The sequence below is a fragment of the Bufo gargarizans genome, chromosome 10, assembly GCF_014858855.1.
Source record: "Bufo gargarizans isolate SCDJY-AF-19 chromosome 10, ASM1485885v1, whole genome shotgun sequence".
NCBI classification, from domain to species: domain Eukaryota; kingdom Metazoa; phylum Chordata; class Amphibia; order Anura; family Bufonidae; genus Bufo; species Bufo gargarizans.
Genome location: NC_058089.1, coordinates 18,819,208 through 18,841,149, shown reverse-complemented (window position 1 = coordinate 18,841,149; position 21,942 = coordinate 18,819,208). Strand labels below are relative to the sequence as shown.

Sequence of the window (21,942 nt, the reverse complement as noted above, 5' to 3'; positions counted from 1 at the left end):
GCTTGGGCAGAGAAGGTTCTGCACATGGGTAGGAATAATGCAAGTCACCCGTACATACTAAATGGTAAAACACTGGGTAACACTTTAATAAACAGCAAACTAAGCTGCAGAAACCAGTGTCAGGCAGCTGCTGCCAAGGCCAATAAGATAATGGGTTGCATCAAAAGGTATAGATGCCCGTGATGAGAACATAGTCCTACCACTTTACAAATCATTAGTCAGACCACACATGGAGTAAGTACTGTGTACAGTTCTGGGCTCCTGTAAGCAAGGCAGACAGAGCTGGAGAGGGTCCAGAGGAGGGCAACTAAAGTAATAACTGGAATGGGGCAACTACAGTACCCTGAAAGATTATCAAAATTAGGGTTATTCACTTTAGAAAAAAGACGACTGAGAGGAGATCTAATAACTATATATAAATATATCAGGGGTCAGTACAGAGATCTATCCCATCATCTATTTATCTCCAGGACTGTGACTGTGACGAGGGGACATCCTCTGCGTCTGGAGGAAAGAAGGTTTGTACACAAACATAGAAGAGGATTCTTTACGGTAAGAGCAGTGAGACTATGGAGCTCCCTGCCTGAGGAGGTGGTGATGGTGAGCTCACTAAAAGAGCAAGAGGGGCCTGGATGTATTTCTGGAGTGTAATAATATTACAGGCTATAGCTACTAGAGAGGGGTCGCGGATCCAGGGAGTTATTCTGATGCCTGATTGGAGTCGGGAAGGAATTTTTTTCCCCTTAAGTGGGGAAAATTGGCTTCTACCTCACAGTTTTTTTTTTTTGCCTTCCTCTGGATCAACTTGCAGAATAACAGCCTTATGTACTATGTTACTATGTTATTAATGTCATTTACTTTAAGAATTCATCGAAACGCTTTTTAAAACTGCCCACTGTTCCTGCTGTGATAGATATTAGATAGATAGATATGAGATAGATGAATAGATAGATAGTGACGCCAAATATTGGCTACACTGAGAGCCTTAATCTGAATAGAAGAGTGGATGTACTTACCAAAATTCTGCTGAAAAAGCTGCTGCGTCAACGTCCCTTAAGGCTACCTGCGCACAATGCAGATTATGCCCGTTTTTTAAGCGAGGATTCTCGTGTGAAAAATCTGGAGCTTAAGGGCTCATGCACAGGACCGTATGTATTTTGCGGTCCGAAGTAAACGTATCCGCAAAATACATGGAACGTCCGGCCCCTAATAGAACAGTCCTGCGGACAACAATAGGACATGTTCTATTTTTTTGCTGAACGGACATACGGCAACGCAATGTACACAGAGTAACTTTCGTGGTTTTTTTTTGCGGACCCATTGAAATGAATGGTTCCGTATATGGTCCACAAAAAAAAAAAACGGAACGGACATGGAAAGAAAATACGTTTGTGTGCATGAGCCCTAATGCAGCGTGTGAGATCAGACAAATGTCATGCACACTTAGATTTTTTCTTCTGTGCGGAAATTAAAATCCGCAGCATGTCAATTGTTTGCGCTTAGTTTTTTTTGTGTACAGCCGCACAAAAAAAATAAAAAAAATAAAGTGCAAACAATGCTGCGGATTTTGGGCAATACCACATCAAATCCGCAAGTAACATGCGGAGAGTTCGGAGACACACATAAAACTGCATGGAAGTCTGTGCAGATTTTCCGCACCGTAAAGCAGTGAATCCCAAGCTGTTGCAGAACTATAACTCCCACCCAGCATGCTCTGACAGCCCTGCTGGGAGCTGTAGTTCCATAGCAGCTGGCTACAATGCACGTATGGAAGCAGTGAAGAAATACTCAGGGCATACTGAAAGAGTCTAAGGGAGGAAGTGATGTGAGAGCTGCAGGGAGGTGCCAGGGTCAGGAGGAAGTGCTGGGGCTGCAGCTGTCACACAGGAGATAGCCCTGCAGAACCTGCTCCTGAGCCCTCGCTGCTGCTGCACTATGGGCAGGAAGGTCACACTGGCCACCTGCTCCCTAAACCAATGGGCTCTGGATTTTGATGGGAATCTCCAGCGAATCTTACAGAGTAAGTGACATGGGACAAGCATTGCCTGCGTGATATGCAGCGATCCTCTGCTCACAGAACCTCCTTGTTTTACAATAGATATGCACAAGTGTTACATAGTTACGCATGAATCCGATACAGGACACATAAGCTGCAAAGCCTATTCTTCTTATTGAATGACAGCAAGCAGAGATCTTAAAAAACCGGAGGAATGACTATACAAAGAATAACCCCAATAACAGCAGCAAGAATAATGTCAAACTAGATTTATTGTATTTTTTTTTTGAGGGGGGGTTGGTGATTGAACTCATTTGCAGTTTTGCTTGACCAAGAGAGACCCCCCTCCCCCCCACGTCCAAATATAATCAAAATTTTGCTTCCACTGAATGACGGTGGAAAGGACCCCCCGATCCCCTATCAATCCTTCTGCCCTCCCATACCCGAAAAGAAAGAAAAATTAAAAACTATCCAGAAACCGAAAATTATCCCTGTTCTAGATGCTGAAACACAGGGGTAGGCAACCTCCGGCGCTCCAGCTGTTGTGAAACTACAACTCCCAGCATGCATACTTGCTCTGCTCTTCTAAGAACTCTCCTAGAAATGAATAGAGCATGCTGGGAATTGTAGTTTTGCAACAGTTGGAGCGCCGAAGGTTGCTGATCCTGGCACAGAATCAAGCTAATGCACCCACTGAACGTCTGCAGACTGGGCCATGTGACCCCCTGAGCACCCCTTCTGGACTCCCCTCCCCCAAAGAAAAACAGACAAAAAAAATTATCCAGAAAATCGTACCACGTGGGAATCACAAGGAGTTCAGTCTTGTAAACTGTAACTTATTATTTATTTATTTTTGCAGGTATTAAAATTGCAAAGGAGAAGGGCGCTCGGTATCGCCTGGGTCCGGAGCTGGAAATCTGGTGAGGGCTTGATCCGCCATGCTTGTGCTTCTTCCCCAATCCCCTCCCCCTCGGTAAATAAGGACGTTTGGCTACAGGTTAAAGGTCCCGTCTATGGACGTTTGTTACATTGTTTACGTCACATTTTTGATTAAAAGGCATTTTTTTTCACTCTAATGGGTCTGCGATCCGGCCGTTCCGCAAAAAGATAGGACATGTTCTATCTTTTTGCAAAACGGAAGTACGGGACTAAACCCCATGGAAGCGCTCCGTAGGGTTCCGTTCTGCACCATTCTGTATCTCCGGATTTGCAGACCCATTGAAGTGAATGCAAATGCGGTCCGCAATACGGCCACAGAGCGCACACGTTTATGTGAAAGAAGCCTAAGGCCTCTTGCACACAAACCTTTTTTTTTCCGTTTACATTCCGTTTTTTGCGTCCTATATACGGAACCATTCATTTCAATAGATCCACACAAAAAACGGAAGGTACTCTGTATGCATTCCGTTTCCGTATTTCGTTTCCGTTCAAAGATAGAACATGTCCAATTATTATCCGCATAACGGACAAGGATAGGACTGTTCTATCAGGGGCCAGCTGTTCCGTTCCGCACAAAACGGAATGCACACTGACGTCATCCGTATTTTTTGTGGATCCGTTTTTTACGGACCGCAAAATACTGAAAAAGCCATACGGTCGTGTGCAATAGCCCCAAAGGCCTCGTCCACATTTCCGTGTCAGTGTCACGTCCGTGAAAAATAGCATCCGTGTTTCATCCGTGAAGGATCCGTGGTTGGTCCGTGTGTCTGTTTTTTACCATCTGTGTGTCATCCGTAATTCATGGACGTTGCTCAGCTGAAAATTACGGACGCAATACAGATGCCATCCGTGTTGTGTCCGTGATTTTCACGGACCCGTAGACTTGGTCTTGCGCTTGGTCCGCATCACGCATCAAAGTAGTGCATGTCTCCGTGATTTTTTTAATGACTGTTAATGAACAGACACATTTAAATCAATGGGTACGTGTGCTTTCCGTGGAAAATCCGGACAGCACACATCAGTAAAAAACGGAATATGTAGGTTATGACTGGTTTATTTTAATTATCCGCCATATTCCATATCCTAGTAGGACTACACTCACAGCGACCGTAGCTTCGGTCCGCGTCCCATCTGCAATTTTTGCACATCGCACGTGAACTCAAAAAACGTTGACAGCACACGGAGGTCATCTGTGTGCTATCCACATCCATGCAGCCACTCCGCAAATTATAGAAGCGTTTCTTTAATAGGACTCGCGGAAAGTGCGGGATGTACATGGCCCGTATCCGTATTTTGCGGCCTGCACAATGGATACGGACGGCTGTGTGAATGCAGCCTGACAGTCATATATGTATATGTTTGGCTATTGATGCAGATGGTGATTTGACTCCGCGCGATGCTCCTATAAGAAGGCTGAAAAGAGCCGCAGACAGGAGGTGTTGTCATAGGGACGTGGAAGTAGAGTATCTGCATGCATCGTTTGGACAAAGCATTTTTTTTTAAAAAAAATATGAATTGTGGATGTTTCCTTTCATTTTTGCCTCGATTGTTTTTATAGTCAGAGCTTTGCATTTTGGAAGACCCGCTTTTATAACACCCATGGTGCCTCTAGATAATGTGTTCATTATTTATCTATATTCTATATATATATACACTATTATTTATTTATTTCCTTTTTCCCATACAGCGGATATGGCTGCTCGGATCATTTTTTTGAATCTGATACCATACTGCATTCATTTCAAGTTCTGGCTAAACTCCTGGAGTCTCCTATAACTACTGACATCATCTGCGATGTGGGAATGTGAGTATGAGTGTCTCCTCTCTACCCATTCAGGACACATGCATGCTTGGCCGAGCCCAGTGTGCACGTGTTTGGGAGGGGGTCAGCCAACATCTAATATGTAGAGCAAATGGATCAAAGTAGAGTTGAGTGCACAGTTTTTTGTTTTTTTTTGAGTGCACAAGTGTTTCCCAGACACAGTGCCACACGTTTTAGTAGTGGCTGTGTCTGGTATTGTAGCTCATACCCATTCAAGGAAATGGGACTTGGGGGAGGGGGGGGGGGGTGCAGAGTCAGACCCCCCCCCCCCCCCCATCCATCCGATATTGATGGTCTGTCCTATCAGTTCTATAGTCCTTTAGAACTGTGTTAATCTTCCATTGAGGTTCAAGGTGGCGGTAGCCACGACCCAGACAACAGATATTGCAGGATGACTTGTAATCCGTGGTTTGTGGCAGCCTCTCCGATAAGAAGAAAGGATTGGGACGTAGGTAAGGTGCCAATAACAATAACCAAAATCTATAGCAGTCCCTGTGCTACAATGTTTCGTACCTGTGTTTCTTAATGGAACAAACTGATACAATGTATACTGGTGTAGAGTCCGAGGGGCGGAGCATGACACCGGTATTCTCACTGGTGTTATTTGAATTCCAGTCCTCAGGTGCCGCCCCCTCAGGCCCTGCACTAAGCATAACACAATATATTAGTTTTGCCCGGAGTGTTCCTTTAAAGGAGGGTGGCTTTGGGACGACTATACGTGTAATCTGCTTGCATATAATGTAATGAATGCTTTCTGTTTATTACAGGCCGGTGATGCACAAAAATGTCCGATACAACTGCAGAGTCATATTCCTCAACAGGTAATTCCCTTTTACATTGGTCAAGTGGAAATGTCGAAGTAACGCCTCATGCACACGGCCATTGTTTTAGTCCGCATCCGAGCCGCAGTTTTGGCGTCTCGGATGCGGACCCATTCACTTCAATGGGGCCGCAAAAGATGCTCCTTGTGCTGTCCGCATCCGTTGCTCTGTTCCGCGGCCCCGCAAAAAAAATATAACATGTCCTATTCTTGTCCGCACTTTGCGGACAAGAATAGGCAGTTATATTAAAGGCTGCCGTGCCGTTCCGCAAATTTGCGGAATGCATACGGACGCCATCCGTGTTTTGCGGACCGCAAAACACACAACGGTCGTGTGCAAGAGGCCTAACGCCTAAGGATGGAACTGATCCCTTATTTTTACTTTAGACACATGATGCATCATTTTCTTGCTTCTTGCTGTGGACAGAGCTTAGTTGTCACATGACTTGGCACACCCGCTGTGTAGAGAGAATTAAAGGAGTTGTCCACGTTTTTAATATTGATGGACCCATCCTCAGGGTAGGTCATCAATATCAGATCGGTGGGGGTCCGACAGCTGACACTCCCGCCGATCAGCTGTTTGAAGAGGCTGCGGCGCGTCACGTTCTTCGGTCACATGGCTTAGGCAAGTGAATGGGGCTCAGCTGCGATACCAAGCGCAGTCACTACTTTAACATGTTTTACCCATAAAAGCGCAAGAAGTGCAGAGCAAGCTGCGCTAAAATACATTTTTTTTTCTAATGTGTTTTTTCCTGCATTCATTTTTTAGTTTTTTTTAAAAGGCAAGTAAAACTGCAGCATGTGAACCCAGCCTCACCGCACTAAACTGCTACAACGTAGAAACCACACTGTAACAGGGACCACACTGACTCCACACAGTCCTATGTACAAGCTACTCTGGTGATATTGTGTGTATGGCTGATCAGCATGGGAGAAGGCTTGTCAGAGTTAAAGGGGTGTCCCACCATATCTACAGGATAGGTGATAAATGCATGATCGCTACTCACCCCACCACTGGGACCCCCACTCTGATGACCTTTATCAGCATGACAGCATTAAAGGGGTTGGCTCATCTCAGACTCTGATGGCATATTGCTAGGGTGTGAGCACGCTTGCTTATTTTTGGAAATCCCATAGCTGTAAATGGAGAGCGCACCTCGCACAGCGCGGACGCCACTCCGTCCAGCGCTATGGAACTGCCAGAAATAGCTCAGCTGGTGCTCGGCTGTTTTCGGAACATAAAACAAAACAAAAACCTTCTGGGGTTACCCACTCCACTGCCGTATTCCTGCCCATTGGTGAAAACCCCATAACTTCAGCGCAGCATATACCAGGTCACAGCATTGTTGCCCAGTGTGTTTTTTGAAATTATTTTTCATTGAACTGATTGTAAATTTTCCAGAAAAATACTTCTTATTCGACCAAAAATGGTGCTGGCTAATGAAGGGAATTACCGGGAGCTGCGGTGGTTCACACCATGGAATAAGTCAAGGTAAAGTCCTACAGTAATATGTATGTAGAAGTGATGTGCTGTATCACGTATAGCCTAACCTGTGAGATGTATCAGGTATAGCCTAACCTGTGAGATGTATCAGGTATAGCCTAACCTGTGAGATGTATCAGGTATAGCCTAACCTGTGAGATGTATCAGGTATAGCCTAACCTGTGAGATGTATCAGGTATAGCCTAACCTGTGAGATGTATCAGGTATAGCCTAACCTGTGAGATGTATCAGGTATAGCCTAACCTGTGAGATGTATCAGGTATAGCCTAACCTGTGAGATGTATCACGTAAATCACATGGTGGTGGATGGAGGGTACGTGGTGGTAGATAAAGATGTCATGGTGGTGAATGGAGATGACATGATGGTTGGTGGTGGATGGAGATGACATGGTGGTTGGTGGTGGATAGAGATGACATGGTGGTTGGTGGTGGATGGAGATGACATGGTGGTTGGTGGTGGATGGAGATGACATGGTGGTTGGTGGTGGATACAGGTGACATGGGGTTGGTGGTGGATGGCAGTGACATGGTGGTTGGTGGTGAATGGAGGTGACATGGTGGTTGGTGGTGGATGGAGATGACATGGTGGTTGGTGGTGGATAGAGATGACATGGTGGTTGGTGGTGGATAGAGATGACATGGTGGTTGGTGGTGGATAGAGATGACATGGTGGTTGGTGGTGGATAGAGATGACATGGTGGTTGGTGGTGGATGGAGATGACATGGTGGTTGGTGGTGGATGGAGATGACATGGTGGTTGGTGGTGGATACAGGTGACATGGGGTTGGTGGTGGATGGCAGTGACATGGTGGTTGGTGGTGAATGGAGGTGACATGGTGGTTGGTGGTGGATGGAGATGACATGGTGGTTGGTGGTGGATAGAGATGACATGGTGGTTGGTGGTGGATAGAGATGACATGGTGGTTGGTGGTGGATGGAGATGACATGGTGGTTGGTGGTGGATGGAGATGACATGGTGGTTGGTGGTGGATACAGGTGACATGGGGTTGGTGGTGGATGGCAGTGACATGGTGGTTGGTGGTGAATGGAGGTGACATGGTGGTTGGTGGTGAATGAAGATGACGTGGTGGTTGGTGGTGGATGGAGGTGACATGGTGGTTGGTGGTGGATGGAGATGACATGGTGGTTGGTGGTGAATGAAGATGACGTGGTGGTTGCTGGTGGACGGAGGTGACATGGTGGTTGGTAGTGGATGGAGATGACACAGTTGTGGATAGAGATGGTGGAAGATGAAGTTTACTAGAGCGCTATACAAGGACTAGTAATAACATAACATAACATGGTGGTGGATGGAGGTTACAGATGATGACGCATTAGTAGGAGGGTATGCCAATTGTTTTCTAAATCATATTGCTGATCAGTTCTGTGCAAATTACAAATTTGGACCACAAAAGGGGTGGAGTTTATGCATGTGTTGCCCTTAAGGGGCTTTTCTACTGTTTTGGGGGCATTTCAGTTAGAAATGAGGTGGGGCTTACAAATGATCCAGAGTTTAGGATTCCAATTTTAGTAAACATACACATTTCTTGCTTCATGTGACATGACACATTTCATGAAAGCCGTGTTAACCTTTTTCTTGCCTTCTAGAGAAATCGAGGATCACTTTCTTCCAAGGACTATCCAGAAGATCACAGGACAGGTCTGATCTCTACTGCTTTACCTATAAAGAATGCCTTCAGTGCAGATGTCCACATGAGCCTGCAGTATAAAAAGGGTTAAAGAAGACCAATTCTGGAGCATCTTTTCCAATAACTCTGTTTTGTGTTGTTCCTCTGTTATTCCTCCTAGAAATGTACAAATAAATTGACCACTGGGTGGCACCAGTGAAAGGGAGGAGGGTGTCCCTGCACAGTCTGACATTATCCAACCAGTGCTGCCAGTATCAGACTGTGCAGGGACACATGGTAACACCCAGCAGCTAATTTATTCGACATTTCCAGTAGGAATAACAGAGGGATATGGCACAATACAGAATGATTACATCATGGTGAATACAAATATTTTCTAAATCAGACTTGTCAGGGTAGCAGACAGGCCATACATGAAGTGAGAGGGGACAGAATAAGTAATAAATGTCCAAATGTCCAGTTTCCAGTGTCAATGGGATAAACTGGTTTCATCACCTTGTAGGACACTGTACCGTTTGGAGATGCAGTCCTGGCGACCAAAGACACTTGCCTGGGGTCTGAGATCTGTGAAGAGCTGTGGGCGCCCAATAGGTAAAATATTATTCTGTAGGCAGTTTAATTTTTCCTATCAAATATAGAAGAGAGGGCCCCCGATGCCAAAGTTCGAAATGGGCCCCTAATCATGGTGCTGGGGTTGGACATCCAGTATAGATGGTACTGATAATTATTTCAACTTTCTGACCCATTTCCAACATGCTTGGGGCAAACAGTGCCCATTTGGGAATAGGACCCATCACAATTAGGCCCCTTCTCTCCAGGGGCCACATGGTCTGTCTCTATGGTATGTACACCCTTGCTTTCATGACCGTTGTGCAATGAGACGCGTCTATCCTTCTCTCCTCTTCTGCAGTCCTCACATCGAAATGGGCCTGGATGGGGTGGAGATATTCACGAATGGTTCTGGGAGTCACCACGAATTGAGGAAAGCCCATCTGAGAGTGGATCTGGTCAAGTCCACAACTACTAAGGTACCGTACAGGCCACCCCTGATTTTCTTGTTTTCTATGGGTGCCTGACACTGGTTTTATTTTATCTATATAAAGCCTCTTGCACACGACCGTATGGCTTCTTCAGTATTTTGCGGTCTGCAAAAAAACGGATCCGCAAAAAATACGGATGACAGCCATGTGTATTGCGTTTTTTGTGGAATGGAACAGCTGTCCCTTGATAGAAAAGTACTATCCTTGTCCATTATGCAGACAATAATAGGATATGTTCTATCTTTGAACGGAAATGGAAGGCATATAGAGTACCTTCCGTTTTTTTTGCGGATCCATTGAAATGAATGGTTCCGTATACGAAACGGAAGGTAAACGAAAAAAAACATTTGTGTGCAAGAGGCCTAAGTCAGTAGAAGAAGGGGGTCGGACCTCTGCTTCTCCCTTATGGAACTACAATTTTCCTGCTCCTCCACTAGGTGGCGCTGACAGATGAAGGAATCCTACCAATCCACCTGCGTTTGGACTTTTTTTTTTTTACAATTGCCTTTTACACATTATTCCTCTTTTTTTGCATTTACTTGTTTTGCAGAATGGCGGCATTTATCTTCTCTCCAATCTGAGAGGCTGCGACGCCGACCGACTGTATTACGATGGCTGCTCAATGATCTCCATCAATGGAGACATCGTAGTGCAAGGGTCACAGTTTTCTCTTGAAAATGTGGTAAGGTCCTCTTGATATTTTTGCAGTAAACGACTCTCATCTATTAGTCTGAGCAGAAAAGCAAATAGAAAGAGGGTCTCTCCCTCTGGAGGATCCCTTATGTCCGTGCACTACATTGACAGCCCATTGAGTTCAATGGCCACTGTGTAATGCTTCACTTCCCCACTGGTGGCGCTGCAAGGATTCCACGATAGAGTACAGCTGACCGATGTGGGATGCAGCTGCAAGACAGTTAATGGGATTGTCCAAAAAGGACAGCCCCTTTAAGGATAGATAGATAGATAGATAGATAGATTTAAGATAGAGAGATATGAGATAGATAGAGAAATAAATAAACAAACAAAAACATATATAAATAAAGGTAAACATATATGATCCCTCAATTGGGGATTGATAAACAATCATTTATCAATCCCCAATTGAGGGATCATATATGTTTACCTTTTAGCTTATTGATTAAAAGTTAATTTTTAGGTAGTTTACTTCTGTGATATATTCCGTAATTACAACTACCAATTTAGTACCTACATAGTTTAAAAAACCCCTTTGGAATACAGGAGCCAAGTTTTTCTAATCCTGGACAACCCCTTTAATGACATGTAGCGTTAGACACAATTCACACTTTTATTTTTTATAACTAAAAGCAGGAATGGCGCCCTAGGAGGGCATGTAGAACCCCAATGTTTGATCATGGGGAATCTGACTCCTGAGATGGGTGAGGGATGAGCCATAACTGAGTGAACTGCTCTGGAAATACAGGGACGCACCCCCTACATTATATGGACTGGTGGGGGTCCCTCTAATTGGACCCTGACCAACCAACTTTTATGGCCCATCAATATAAAATTCCTAGAAAACACTTAAAAAATCGTCGCTGAAAAAAAAAAGCATGACCACGCCAAGTGTGAACTGGATCTTATCACCCATTTTCTTGCCCACAGGAGGTTCTTACGGCCACTTTAGACTTGGAAGATGTCCGCAGTTACCGGGCTCACACGTCTTCACGCTGCATTTCTGTAAGGCACTTTTCAGCTCAGATCTTAAAAACAAAGAGTTACATTTTGTTTTTTATCGTGATAAATTTCATGCAGACGATCATAAATTCTAGCTGAGCTTAATTTACATGTATGAGCCTGAGATGCAATACTAGGCAAAGCCTATAGATAAGAGTAGCGCTGTGTTCAGCCGACCTGCTTTTGTAAACTTTTAAACCCCTCCAAAAAACAAGAATATGAATTAATTAATTAATATTAATGTTGTTTTTTGTAGGCAAGCAGGGTGCTCCCCTTTCACAGAGTCCATGTGGACTTCTCTCTGTCCTCATTTGATGATGTCTACACCCCGACGTCTGAGCCAATCCAGTGGAAGTACCACACCCCCGCGGAAGAAATAAGGTAATGAAAACAGATTTACTTTGGGTGGGAAGATTAGATATAAAATGTAGTCATTTGTAATATCTCACCATTATGCTTGTGATTACAGCCTTGGACCTGCATGCTGGCTCTGGGACTATCTACGACGCAGTAAACAGGTAGAGTGCTTGGACCCGCACAGCGCTCCCTATAACAGCAGTCTGGATGGGTAGTCCGGAGCGCCCCCTATAACAGCAGTCTGGATGGGTAGTCCGGAGCTCCCCCTATAACAGCAGTCTGGATGGGTAGTCCGGAGCACCCCCTATAACAGCAGTCTGGATGGGTAGTCCGGAGCGCCCCCTATAACAGCAGTCTGGATGGGTAGTCCGGAGCTCCCCCTATAACAGCAGTCTGGATGGGTAGTCCGGAGCACCCCCTATAACAGCAGTCTGGATGGGTAGTCCGGAGCGCCCCCTATAACAGCAGTCTGGATGTTTCGTTTGGAGCTCCCCCTATAACAGCAGTCTGGATGTGTAGTTTGGAGCGCCCCCTATAACAGCAGTCTGGATGTGTAGTCTGGAGCGCCCCCTATAACAGCAGTCTGGATGTGTAGTCTGGAGCGCCCCCTATAACAGCAGTCTGGATGTGTAGTCTGGAGCGCCCCCTATAACAGCAGTCTGGATGTGTAGTCTGGAGCGCCCCCTATAACAGCAGTCTGGATGTGTAGTCTGGAGCGCCCCCTATAACAGCAGTCTGGATGTGTAGTCTGGAGCGCCCCCTATAACAGCAGTCTGGATGTGTAGTCTGGAGCGCCCCCTATAACAGCAGTCTGGATGTGTAGTCTGGAGCGCCCCCTATAACAGCAGTCTGGATGTGTAGTCTGGAGCGCCCCCTATAACAGCAGTCTGGATGTGTAGTCTGGAGCGCCCCCTATAACAGCAGTCTGGATGTGTAGTCCGGAGCGCCCCCTATAACAGCAGTCTGGATGGGTAGTCCGGAGCGCCCCCTATAACAGCAGTCTGGATGGGTAGTCCGGAGCTCCCCCTATAACAGCAGTCTGGATGGGTAGTCCGGAGCACCCCCTATAACAGCAGTCTGGATGGGTAGTCCGGAGCGCCCCCTATAACAGCAGTCTGGATGTTTCGTTTGGAGCTCCCCCTATAACAGCAGTCTGGATGTGTAGTTTGGAGCGCCCCCTATAACAGCAGTCTGGATGTGTAGTCTGGAGCGCCCCCTATAACAGCAGTCTGGATGTGTAGTCTGGAGCGCCCCCTATAACAGCAGTCTGGATGTGTAGTCTGGAGCGCCCCCTATAACAGCAGTCTGGATGTGTAGTCTGGAGCGCCCCCTATAACAGCAGTCTGGATGTGTAGTCTGGAGCGCCCCCTATAACAGCAGTCTGGATGTGTAGTCTGGAGCGCCCCCTATAACAGCAGTCTGGATGTGTAGTCTGGAGCGCCCCCTATAACAGCAGTCTGGATGTGTAGTCTGGAGCGCCCCCTATAACAGCAGTCTGGATGTGTAGTCTGGAGCGCCCCCTATAACAGCAGTCTGGATGTGTAGTCTGGAGCGCCCCCTATAACAGCAGTCTGGATGTGTAGTCCGGAGCGCCCCCTATAACAGCAGTCTGGATGTGTAGTCTGGAGCACCCCCTATAACAGCAGTCTGGAGCGCCCCCTATAACAGCAGTCTGGATGTGTAGTCTGGAGCGCCCCCTATAACAGCAGTCTGGATGTGTAGTCCGGAGCGCCCCCTATAACAGCAGTCTGGATGTGTAGTCTGGAGCACCCCCTATAACAGCAGTCTGGAGCGCCCCCTATAACAGCAGTCTGGATGTGTAGTCCGGAGCGCCCCCTATAACAGCAGTCTGGATGTGTAGTCCGGAGCGCCCCCTATAACAGCAGTCTGGATGTGTAGTCCGGAGCGCCCCCTATAACAGCAGTCTGGATGTGTAGTCTGGAGCACCCCCTATAACAGCAGTCTGGAGCGCCCCCTATAACAGCAGTCTGGATGTGTAGTCCGGAGCGCCCCCTATAACAGCAGTCTGGATGTGTAGTCCGGAGCGCCCCCTATAACAGCAGTCTGGATGTGTAGTCCGGAGCGCCCCCTATAACAGCAGTCTGGATGTGTAGTCTGGAGCACCCCCTATAACAGCAGTCTGGGTGTGTTGTCTGGAGTGCCCCTTATATCAGCAGTCTGAAGCGCCCCCTATAACAGCAGTCTGGATGTGTAGTCTGGAGCGCCCCCTATAACAGCAGTCTGGATGTGTAGTCTGGAGCACCCCCTATAACAGCAGTCTGGATGTGTAGTCTGGAGCACCCCCTATAACAGCAGTCTGGAGCGCCCCCTATAACAGCAGTCTGGATGTGTAGTCTGGAGCACCCCCTATAACAGCAGTCTGGAGCGCCCCCTATAACAGCAGTCTGGATGTGTAGTCTGGAGCACCCCCTATAACAGCAGTCTGGATGTGTGGTCTGGAGCTCCCCCTATAACAGCAGTCTGGATGTGTAGTCTGGAGCGCCCCCTATAACAGCAGTCTGGATGTGTAGTCCGGAGCGCCCCCTATAACAGCAGTCTGGATGTGTAGTCTGGAGCACCCCCTATAACAGCAGTCTGGAGCGCCCCCTATAACATCAGTCTGGATGTGTAGTCCGGAGCGCCCCCTATAACAGCAGTCTGGATGTGTAGTCCGGAGCGCCCCCTATAACAGCAGTCTGGATGTGTAGTCCGGAGCGCCCCCTATAACAGCAGTCTGGATGTGTAGTCTGGAGCACCCCCTATAACAGCAGTCTGGATGTGTGGTCTGGAGCGCCCCCTATAACAGCAGTCTGGATGTGTAGTCTGGAGCGCCCCCTATAACAGCAGTCTGGATGTGTGGTCTGGAGCGCCCCCTATAACAGCAGTCTGGATGTGTAGTCTGGAGCGCCCCCTATAACAGCAGTCTGGATGTGCGGTCTGGAACGCCCCCAATAATATCTAACCTTGTGTTTCAGGGGGGCTTCCTCCTTCCCCTCAGCGGGGGAGTGGACAGCTCTGCAGTGGCGTGTATTGTATACTCCATGTGTTGTCTGGTGTGTCAGGCCGTGAATTCGGGCAGTAAGTGACATAGAAACTTTCCATTACATTCTGTAAGTCTGTTTTCGGTACCGACCCAAATATCTGCATTGTAATTTTGTAAGATGAAGATGTTCTGAACGATGTGCGTCAAATCGTTGGAGATGCGTCGTACGTGCCCAGGATGCCGCAGGAACTGTGCCCCCATCTTTTGACCACCTGCTACATGGCAACAGAGAACTCTTCACATGAAACCAGTGAGAGGGCCAGGATGTTATCAGAACAAATAGGCAGGTACTTTTGGGCTTTCACATGTTTATATTATCATTCAAGGTGCAATTTAAAGGGGCTGTCCTGTTTAGAAAAGACATTTGCATACCCCCGATGAGGGACTTCTGAGTTAACAGAGGTGAGGGGGTCCTCTGTTCAGGATCAGAGTGGGGAGCGGGTATGAAAGGCATGTCTAACTCTGGAGGACATGTCCTGTGTCACATCCATTGATTTGAATGGGAGCTGTGTAATACTTCATTTCACCTGCGGAGGAGCTGCAGGAAAAACTTACTGGTCAGATTTTACCATGGATTACAGCTGTTGGCTGGGGATCCCACTAGGAGAACATTTTAAGAGTAGCTTTGTATTATCGTGAGATCGGAAGTTTGAGGAAAAAAAGACTTAAGAGGGGTTGTCTGGGTTCACAGCTGAACCCGGACATATCCCCTTCTTGGCCCAGGCAGCCCCTCAGGCTTTATCAAGCAGGGCAAGGCCTTTTTTGTTTACATATTTACACTGCTAGGCAGAGGCTTTTGCCTAGCAGTGTTGCCGGTGACGTCACCGGCACTGATGGACGGGCTTTAGCGCTACAGGCTAGGGCAGTGTTAAAGCCCACCCATTAGTGCCAGTAACGCCACCGGGAACACTGCTAGGTGGAAGCCTCTGCCTAGCAGGGACCCGGTACCTCACCGAATGTGCAGAAAAAGCTCTGCTGCTCATCTCAGAGGGGCTGCCTGGGTAAAGAAGGGGATGTGTCCGGGTTCAGCTTTGAATCCGGACAACCCCTTTAACACGACTTAGGTGCATAAAGAGTTTACTAAAGGCATGTTTCAGGCGGTCAGTATTTTGCGATCAGTATATGTAATCCAAAACCAGAAGTGGAACCTACAGAGAAAAGGTACCATAGAAATATTTGTGCCTCTTCTGTGTTTTGGACCCACTCCTGATTTTGGCTCACAAATAATGATGCAAAAATACTGTCCAAATACTGACTGTGTGAAAGAGGCCAAACTATGATAAAAGATATATACAAAGATAAAGATGAGAGTCGTCAACAAATGGGCAGGCTCCATCAACCATTGCCCAACATGGTACTTGGCTGACGCCCCTAGGATACAAAGAGAGGTGATGGTAGCAAGACACATCTAAGGCTACTTTCACACTGCCATTTTGGTTTCCGTTTGTAAGATCCATTCGGGGCTCTCACAAGTGGTTCCAAAACGGATCAGTTTTGCCCTAATGCATTCTGAATGGAAAAGGATCCGCTCAGAATGCATCGGTTTGCAGCAGTTCAGTCTCCATTCCGCTCTGGAGGCGGACACCAAAATGCTGCCCGCTTGACGAAACTGAGCCAAACTAATCCGTCCTGGCACACAATGTAAATGAACGGGGACGGATCAGTTTTCTCTGACACAATCTGGCACAATAGAAAACGGATCCGTCTCCCATTGACTTTCAGTGGAGTTCATGACGGATCCGTCTTGGCTATGTTACAGATAATACAAACGGATCCGTTCATGACAGATGCATGCGGTTGCATTATTGTAGCGGATCCGTTTTTGCAGATCCATAACGGATCTGCCGAAAACGTGAGTGTAAAAGAAGCCTTACCGTGACGATGTCTTCCATGGAGCTGCGCTCTCTCTTCCAAAACTAAGGGGGTCATTTACTAACTGATATACACCAGTTTTTCAGAGTATTTGTGTCGCAGATTGTGACGCAGAGATTATTTGCACCGCAATCTGTGACTGCCTGTTTTAGGCGTAGAAAATGTTCTAAATCTACGGCAGCAAGGAAACTGGTGTAGATTTAGACCGGCGGTGCATCCACCACCAGCGCAGGGGTTATTAAGACCAGCGTCTTATTGACCACATGGACATCACTAAAAAAACTTCATGAAGGGGAAAGAAGCAATTAAAAACCTCGCTGTGTAAGTTTATTGTCAAGAGAGCCCTCTAACAAGTAGGGATTGTCCAGAGAGAAGATCCTCTTAACCCAGCCCCGCTAGGAATTTACTGTGCACTCGTATGGCGGATTTATTAGTGAGCCTGGATTACAGTGGGTGATTTTTTTTCCTGTATCTTTAGCTATCACCTGACCCCAAATATCGATGCGGCTGTTAAAGCGGTCATCGGGATATTTACAATGGTGACTGGTAAAGTTCCACGGTTCCGTGTCCATGGAGGAAGCGGCCCAGAGAATCTCGCTCTTCAGAATGTTCAGGTAATGGATAGAGGAACTAACAGAATTCATAAATCCCTTATTACCCTCTTCTTCACGCATCTGTCAGCAGACCTGTACACTGTCTGACCTGTTACATGTGCGCTTGGCAGCTGAAGGCATCTGTGTTAGTCCTATGTTCATATGTGCCCGCATTGCTGAGAAATTTATGTTTTAATATATGCAAATAAGCCTCTAGGAGCAATAGGGGCGTTGCCTTTGCACCTAGAGGCTCAGCTTTCTCTGAAACTGCCACACCCTCTGCACTTTGACCCTGGCAAAGTACAGATGGCACAGCGGTTGCAGAGAGAGAGCAGAGCCTCTAGGTGTAATGGTAACGCCCCCGTTGCTCCTAGAGTTTAATTTGCATACATTAAATCATCATGTTTCTCAGCAATGCGGGCACATATGAACCTGGGACCAACACCGATGCCTTCAGCTGCCAAGTGCACATGTAACAGGTCAGCCAGTATCATAGGTACAAAATCTGCTGACAGATGCCCTTTAATAACCCCTCTCGTCTCTCCAGGCTAGGATACGGATGGTGGTCGCCTACTTGTTTGCCCAGCTAAGTCTTTGGACACGTGGCTTGGCCGGTGGTCTGCTGGTTCTGGGCTCAGCTAACGTCGATGAAAGGTATTTAACCTTGACCCCCCCCCCCCAACCCAACAATCCTAAGAAATGGGGACAAATGTTGTATGAGATCTCAAAAACATGGCTTCTTTCTTCCCGAAACAGCGCCTCTCTTGTCTATAGGCTGTGCTCAGTATTGCAGCTCAACCCCTTTCATTTTAATAGGTGGCAGTTGCTGTGTCAGACTCTGGGCATAGAAAAAATTTCTGAGGATTTCTAAATATTAAAAAGGGGTATTCCCATCGCAGACATTCCTAGCAATACGCCATCGATGTCACGGGGTCTCACCTCTGGGACCCGCTCCTGTCTCCGAAAATATCCAAGCAAGCGCGCTCGGCTATTTTCGGAACTCCCATGGAGGTGAATGGAGGGCGGCCATTCTTGGGTTCTCTATTCTTGCGCTCTACTTCACTTCGAAGGGCCCTGTTCTGGAAATAGGAGCGTGTCCCAGCGATGAGACCCACACCTTCCTGACATTGACGGCGTATTGCTAGGAATGTCAGAGATGGGAATACCCCTTTTAATAAGAAGATGTAAAATTTAAAGGGGTTCTGTATGTTATAAAAAAAAAAAGTAGAAACTTCCATTTTAATTAAGGATATTGACTCCTAACAGACACCTTATCACCTTCGTACGTTTTTTCCCCCTCTCCTCCAGATCTCCTTACTTCTGCAGCAATGTGAATGTTTAGCTTTTTTCCTTAGGCTGCCATGTTAACAGACTTCTCTACAGGAACTTCCTGCCATGTGACCTCCACTTCCAGCATGGAGGTCACATGACAGGAAGTCTATGCATATAAGGCTTTTGAAGCTACCATGGCGACCTCAGAGCGAGTTAAATATTACTGCAGCATTTAGGAGATTAGGAGAGACTAAATATCCTCACCAGTGGCATTCATAACCTACCCTTATCGTTCAATGCCAACCTAAGATAGGGTGGAGACCCTTTTAAATTTCCTATGGGGAAAAATAAGCCTTGGGTTAAGTCATTTGAAACTCCCAGCCTCCAGGCCAGGGATCCCCAAAAATTGTTCTAAGGATCCCCGGGTTCCACACAAGCCCCATGCCTGCTACTGGGCCTATGCAAAAACTAGATCTGACTCAGCGACCTTGCCTCAGTGGGGGACAGCAGGGTCTTCTGTCCTGCAAGCAGAGGTGCACCTAGCCTTTCTGCTGCCTGAGGCGAGAACTGTAACAGCGACCCCCTCCCCAATGCCAATTTCTTAACCTAACCCCTTCCCTTCAGCCCATGGCCCTTTGGCTGCCCCCCTCTTGCGTCTACCTGGATGCTGCCTGAGGCAATCGCCTCACCTGGCCTTCATTGGTGGTGCACTCCTACTTGTAAGCAACTGGGACAGGGGATGGAGCCCTCGGGGAGACTATTTTAATAGTTGCTCTCTATAAATGTAACCCTCCTGCCATTCTTGTCTTCTACAGTCTTCGAGGCTATCTCACCAAGTATGACTGCTCAAGCGCCGATATCAACCCCATTGGGGGCATTAGTAAGACAGACCTGAGGGGTTTCATCCAGTATTGTATAGACAGCTTTCAGCTCACTGCACTGACCAGGTGGGTAGTCACCCATGTTCTGACCCTATTACCGTCACTTATGATTGGATCCCTTTAACCGGTGGTCTTCTTCTTCCGTTTCAGCATCTTATCTGCCCCACCCACGGCAGAACTGGAGCCTCTTACGGATGGACAAGTGTCCCAGACAGATGAGGTAATATGCCAAAAATCCCAGTGGGGATGCTCTCTACGCAAGTGTTAATACCCCCCCCCCCCCCATCAGTCAATATGGGGCCACTGGGGCCACAAGTGGTATTTCTATGTACCTTTGTTCATAGGGGGCAGTGTTGTAGTAAATAGGTCCAATTCTAATGCCATGCCAAACTAATTCTCTTATAGCAGGAATCAGCAGCCTCCGGCACTCCAGCTGTGGTGGAAGTACGACTCCCAGCGTGCACACTTGCTTGGCTATTCTCTTCCGAAGAAGTAAATGGAGCATGCTAGGAGTTGTAGTTTCACAAGTGGTCGCTGAATCCCTAGGACTTTGTAGTTTTATCTATTTTCTGATTCTCAATTCTTCCCCCTGCAGGATGATATGGGGATGACATATCATGAGCTGTCTGTATACGGGAAATTGCGGAAAGTTGTGAAAACCGGGCCCTATAGTATGTTCTGTAAACTGTTACTCCTGTGGAGGAAAATTTCACCAAGACAGGTAAGTAAAGCCGGGATCTTCCTTTATATGTCCTGCAGTTATGAAAATAAAGCAAGCCTGCGAATAGTCTTTAGATGAAATGTCTCCTGCCGTTTTATGTATACAGTTCGGGTGCAGACCTATGTGCAGCAAGGTGGCTGCTACTCCAAGGAACCCATTTAAACCAAAGTTTAAAAATTTGCTGTGGAGCCCGGTCAGTTCTAGTTACGTCACTGGATATACATTTACTGTATTTGTACATTTTACCCTCAGGTCGCTGAGAAGGTGAAGCACTTCTTTCGCATGTACTCCATTAACAGACACAAGATGACCACGCTGACCCCTTCTTACCATGCCGAGAGCTACAGTCCTGACGACAACCGCTTCGACCTGCGGCCGTTCCTGTACAATGCAGCGTGGACGTGGCAGTTCCGTTGTATTGATGAACAGGTAATACTAGATTTGTAGAACTATCTATCTTATATCTATTGTATTTATATATCTCATATCTACTCTATCTATCTATCTATCTATCTATCTATCTCATATCAAGACTTTTTCTTGAACATATGAACTTGTGGATCTAACGTGGCTTTACTTCTCAATGTTTTTCATTTCAGGTATCCTGCCTGGAGGACAGTAAGAAGGGGGCGCTGTGTGAAGAAGTAGATTGACACTCATCTCCTTAAAGTGTAACTGCCATTTATTTTATTTTTTACAACGTGTAAGGCCGGTGGTCAGAAATGTTTTCTTAAAAGCTATGTACACCTTTAGGGGCAATTTTGTTTTTATTCTTTTTATTATTGCATTGTACTCATTTTGAGCTAAAAATACATTTTTAAATTGGTCTTTATTAAAAATATGGAGCCCTTTTTTCTGTACAGAACTAAGATGCTCTAGTATCAGCCTCTGGATTTTCTGTCTTCTGTCAGACCAGGCGCTGACAGACTCCTTATCTCTGCTCTCTGACATTATAAACACTCATTATAGCTCAAGCATTACCTTACTGATAAGCATGTGGCTTAAATAAGAGTTTATCTCCTCTTAGTCCCCTGTGGACTCGCAGCAAGGCGCCCGGTCTGAACTCCTATTACTGCCAGGATTGTTATAGCATTATACTGATTTATGATGCTATGTAACCCTTAGGTCCCTTTCACACGGGCAAGTATTCCGCGCGGATGCGATGCATGAGGTGAACGCATTGCGCCCGCACTGAATCCGGACCTATTCATTTCTATGGGGCTGTGCACATGAGCAGTGATTTTCACGCATCACTTTTGCGTTGCGTGAAAATCACAGCAAGCTCCTTTTTGTGCGTTTTTCACATAACACAGGCCCCATAGAAATGAATGGGGCTGCGTGAAATTCGCAAGCATCCGCAAGCAAGTGCGGATGCGGTGCGATTTCCACGCACGGTTGGTAGGAGACGATCAGAATGGGGACCCGATCATTATTATTTTCCCTTATAACATGGTTATAAGGGAAAATAATAGCATTCTGAATACAGAATGCATAGTACAATAGGGCTGGAGGGGTTAAAAAAATTAAATAAATAATTTAACTCACCTTAATCCACTTTTTTGCGCAGCCGGCATCTCTTCTGTCTTCTTCTGTGAGGAAAAGGACCTGTGGTGATGTCACTGCGCTCCTCACATGGTCCGTCACATGATCCATCACCATGGACGCATCCAGAGCCAAAACGTAACGCCCGTGTGAAAGAGGCTTTACAGTTCTGGAATGTATTAGATGACACTGACAT

At 46.6% G+C, this 21,942-nt stretch overlaps 1 protein-coding gene across 1 annotated transcript; it reads left to right on the top strand.

Moving 5' to 3' along the window:
* The first annotated feature begins 1,875 nt into the window (after positions 1-1,875).
* Positions 1,876-21,406, top strand: NADSYN1 (NAD synthetase 1). Its single transcript, XM_044270038.1, has 21 exons — positions 1,876-2,020; positions 2,856-2,916; positions 4,623-4,739; positions 5,525-5,578; positions 6,980-7,069; positions 8,690-8,741; positions 9,233-9,321; positions 9,641-9,758; positions 10,321-10,452; positions 11,394-11,468; positions 11,722-11,846; positions 11,935-11,983; positions 14,798-14,900; positions 14,984-15,152; positions 17,216-17,351; positions 17,878-17,984; positions 19,418-19,549; positions 19,634-19,703; positions 20,079-20,204; positions 20,457-20,633; positions 20,804-21,406. The coding sequence occupies exons 1-21, from the start codon at positions 1,936-1,938 to the stop codon at positions 20,855-20,857; spliced, it is 2,121 nt and encodes a 706-aa protein (XP_044125973.1). The 5' UTR covers positions 1,876-1,935; the 3' UTR covers positions 20,858-21,406.
* The last annotated feature ends 536 nt before the right edge of the window (positions 21,407-21,942 follow it).

Excerpts from the sequence above, each read along its gene's own strand:
- NADSYN1 (XM_044270038.1), top strand. The coding sequence starts at position 1,936 with ATGGGCAGGAAGGTCACACTGGCCACCTGCTCCCTAAACCAATGGGCT. Across the intron at positions 2,021-2,855 it reads TCTCCAGCGAATCTTACAGA|GTATTAAAATTGCAAAGGAG; the intron begins GTAAGTGACATG and ends TTATTTTTGCAG. Across the intron at positions 7,070-8,689 it reads ACACCATGGAATAAGTCAAG|AGAAATCGAGGATCACTTTC; the intron begins GTAAAGTCCTAC and ends CTTGCCTTCTAG.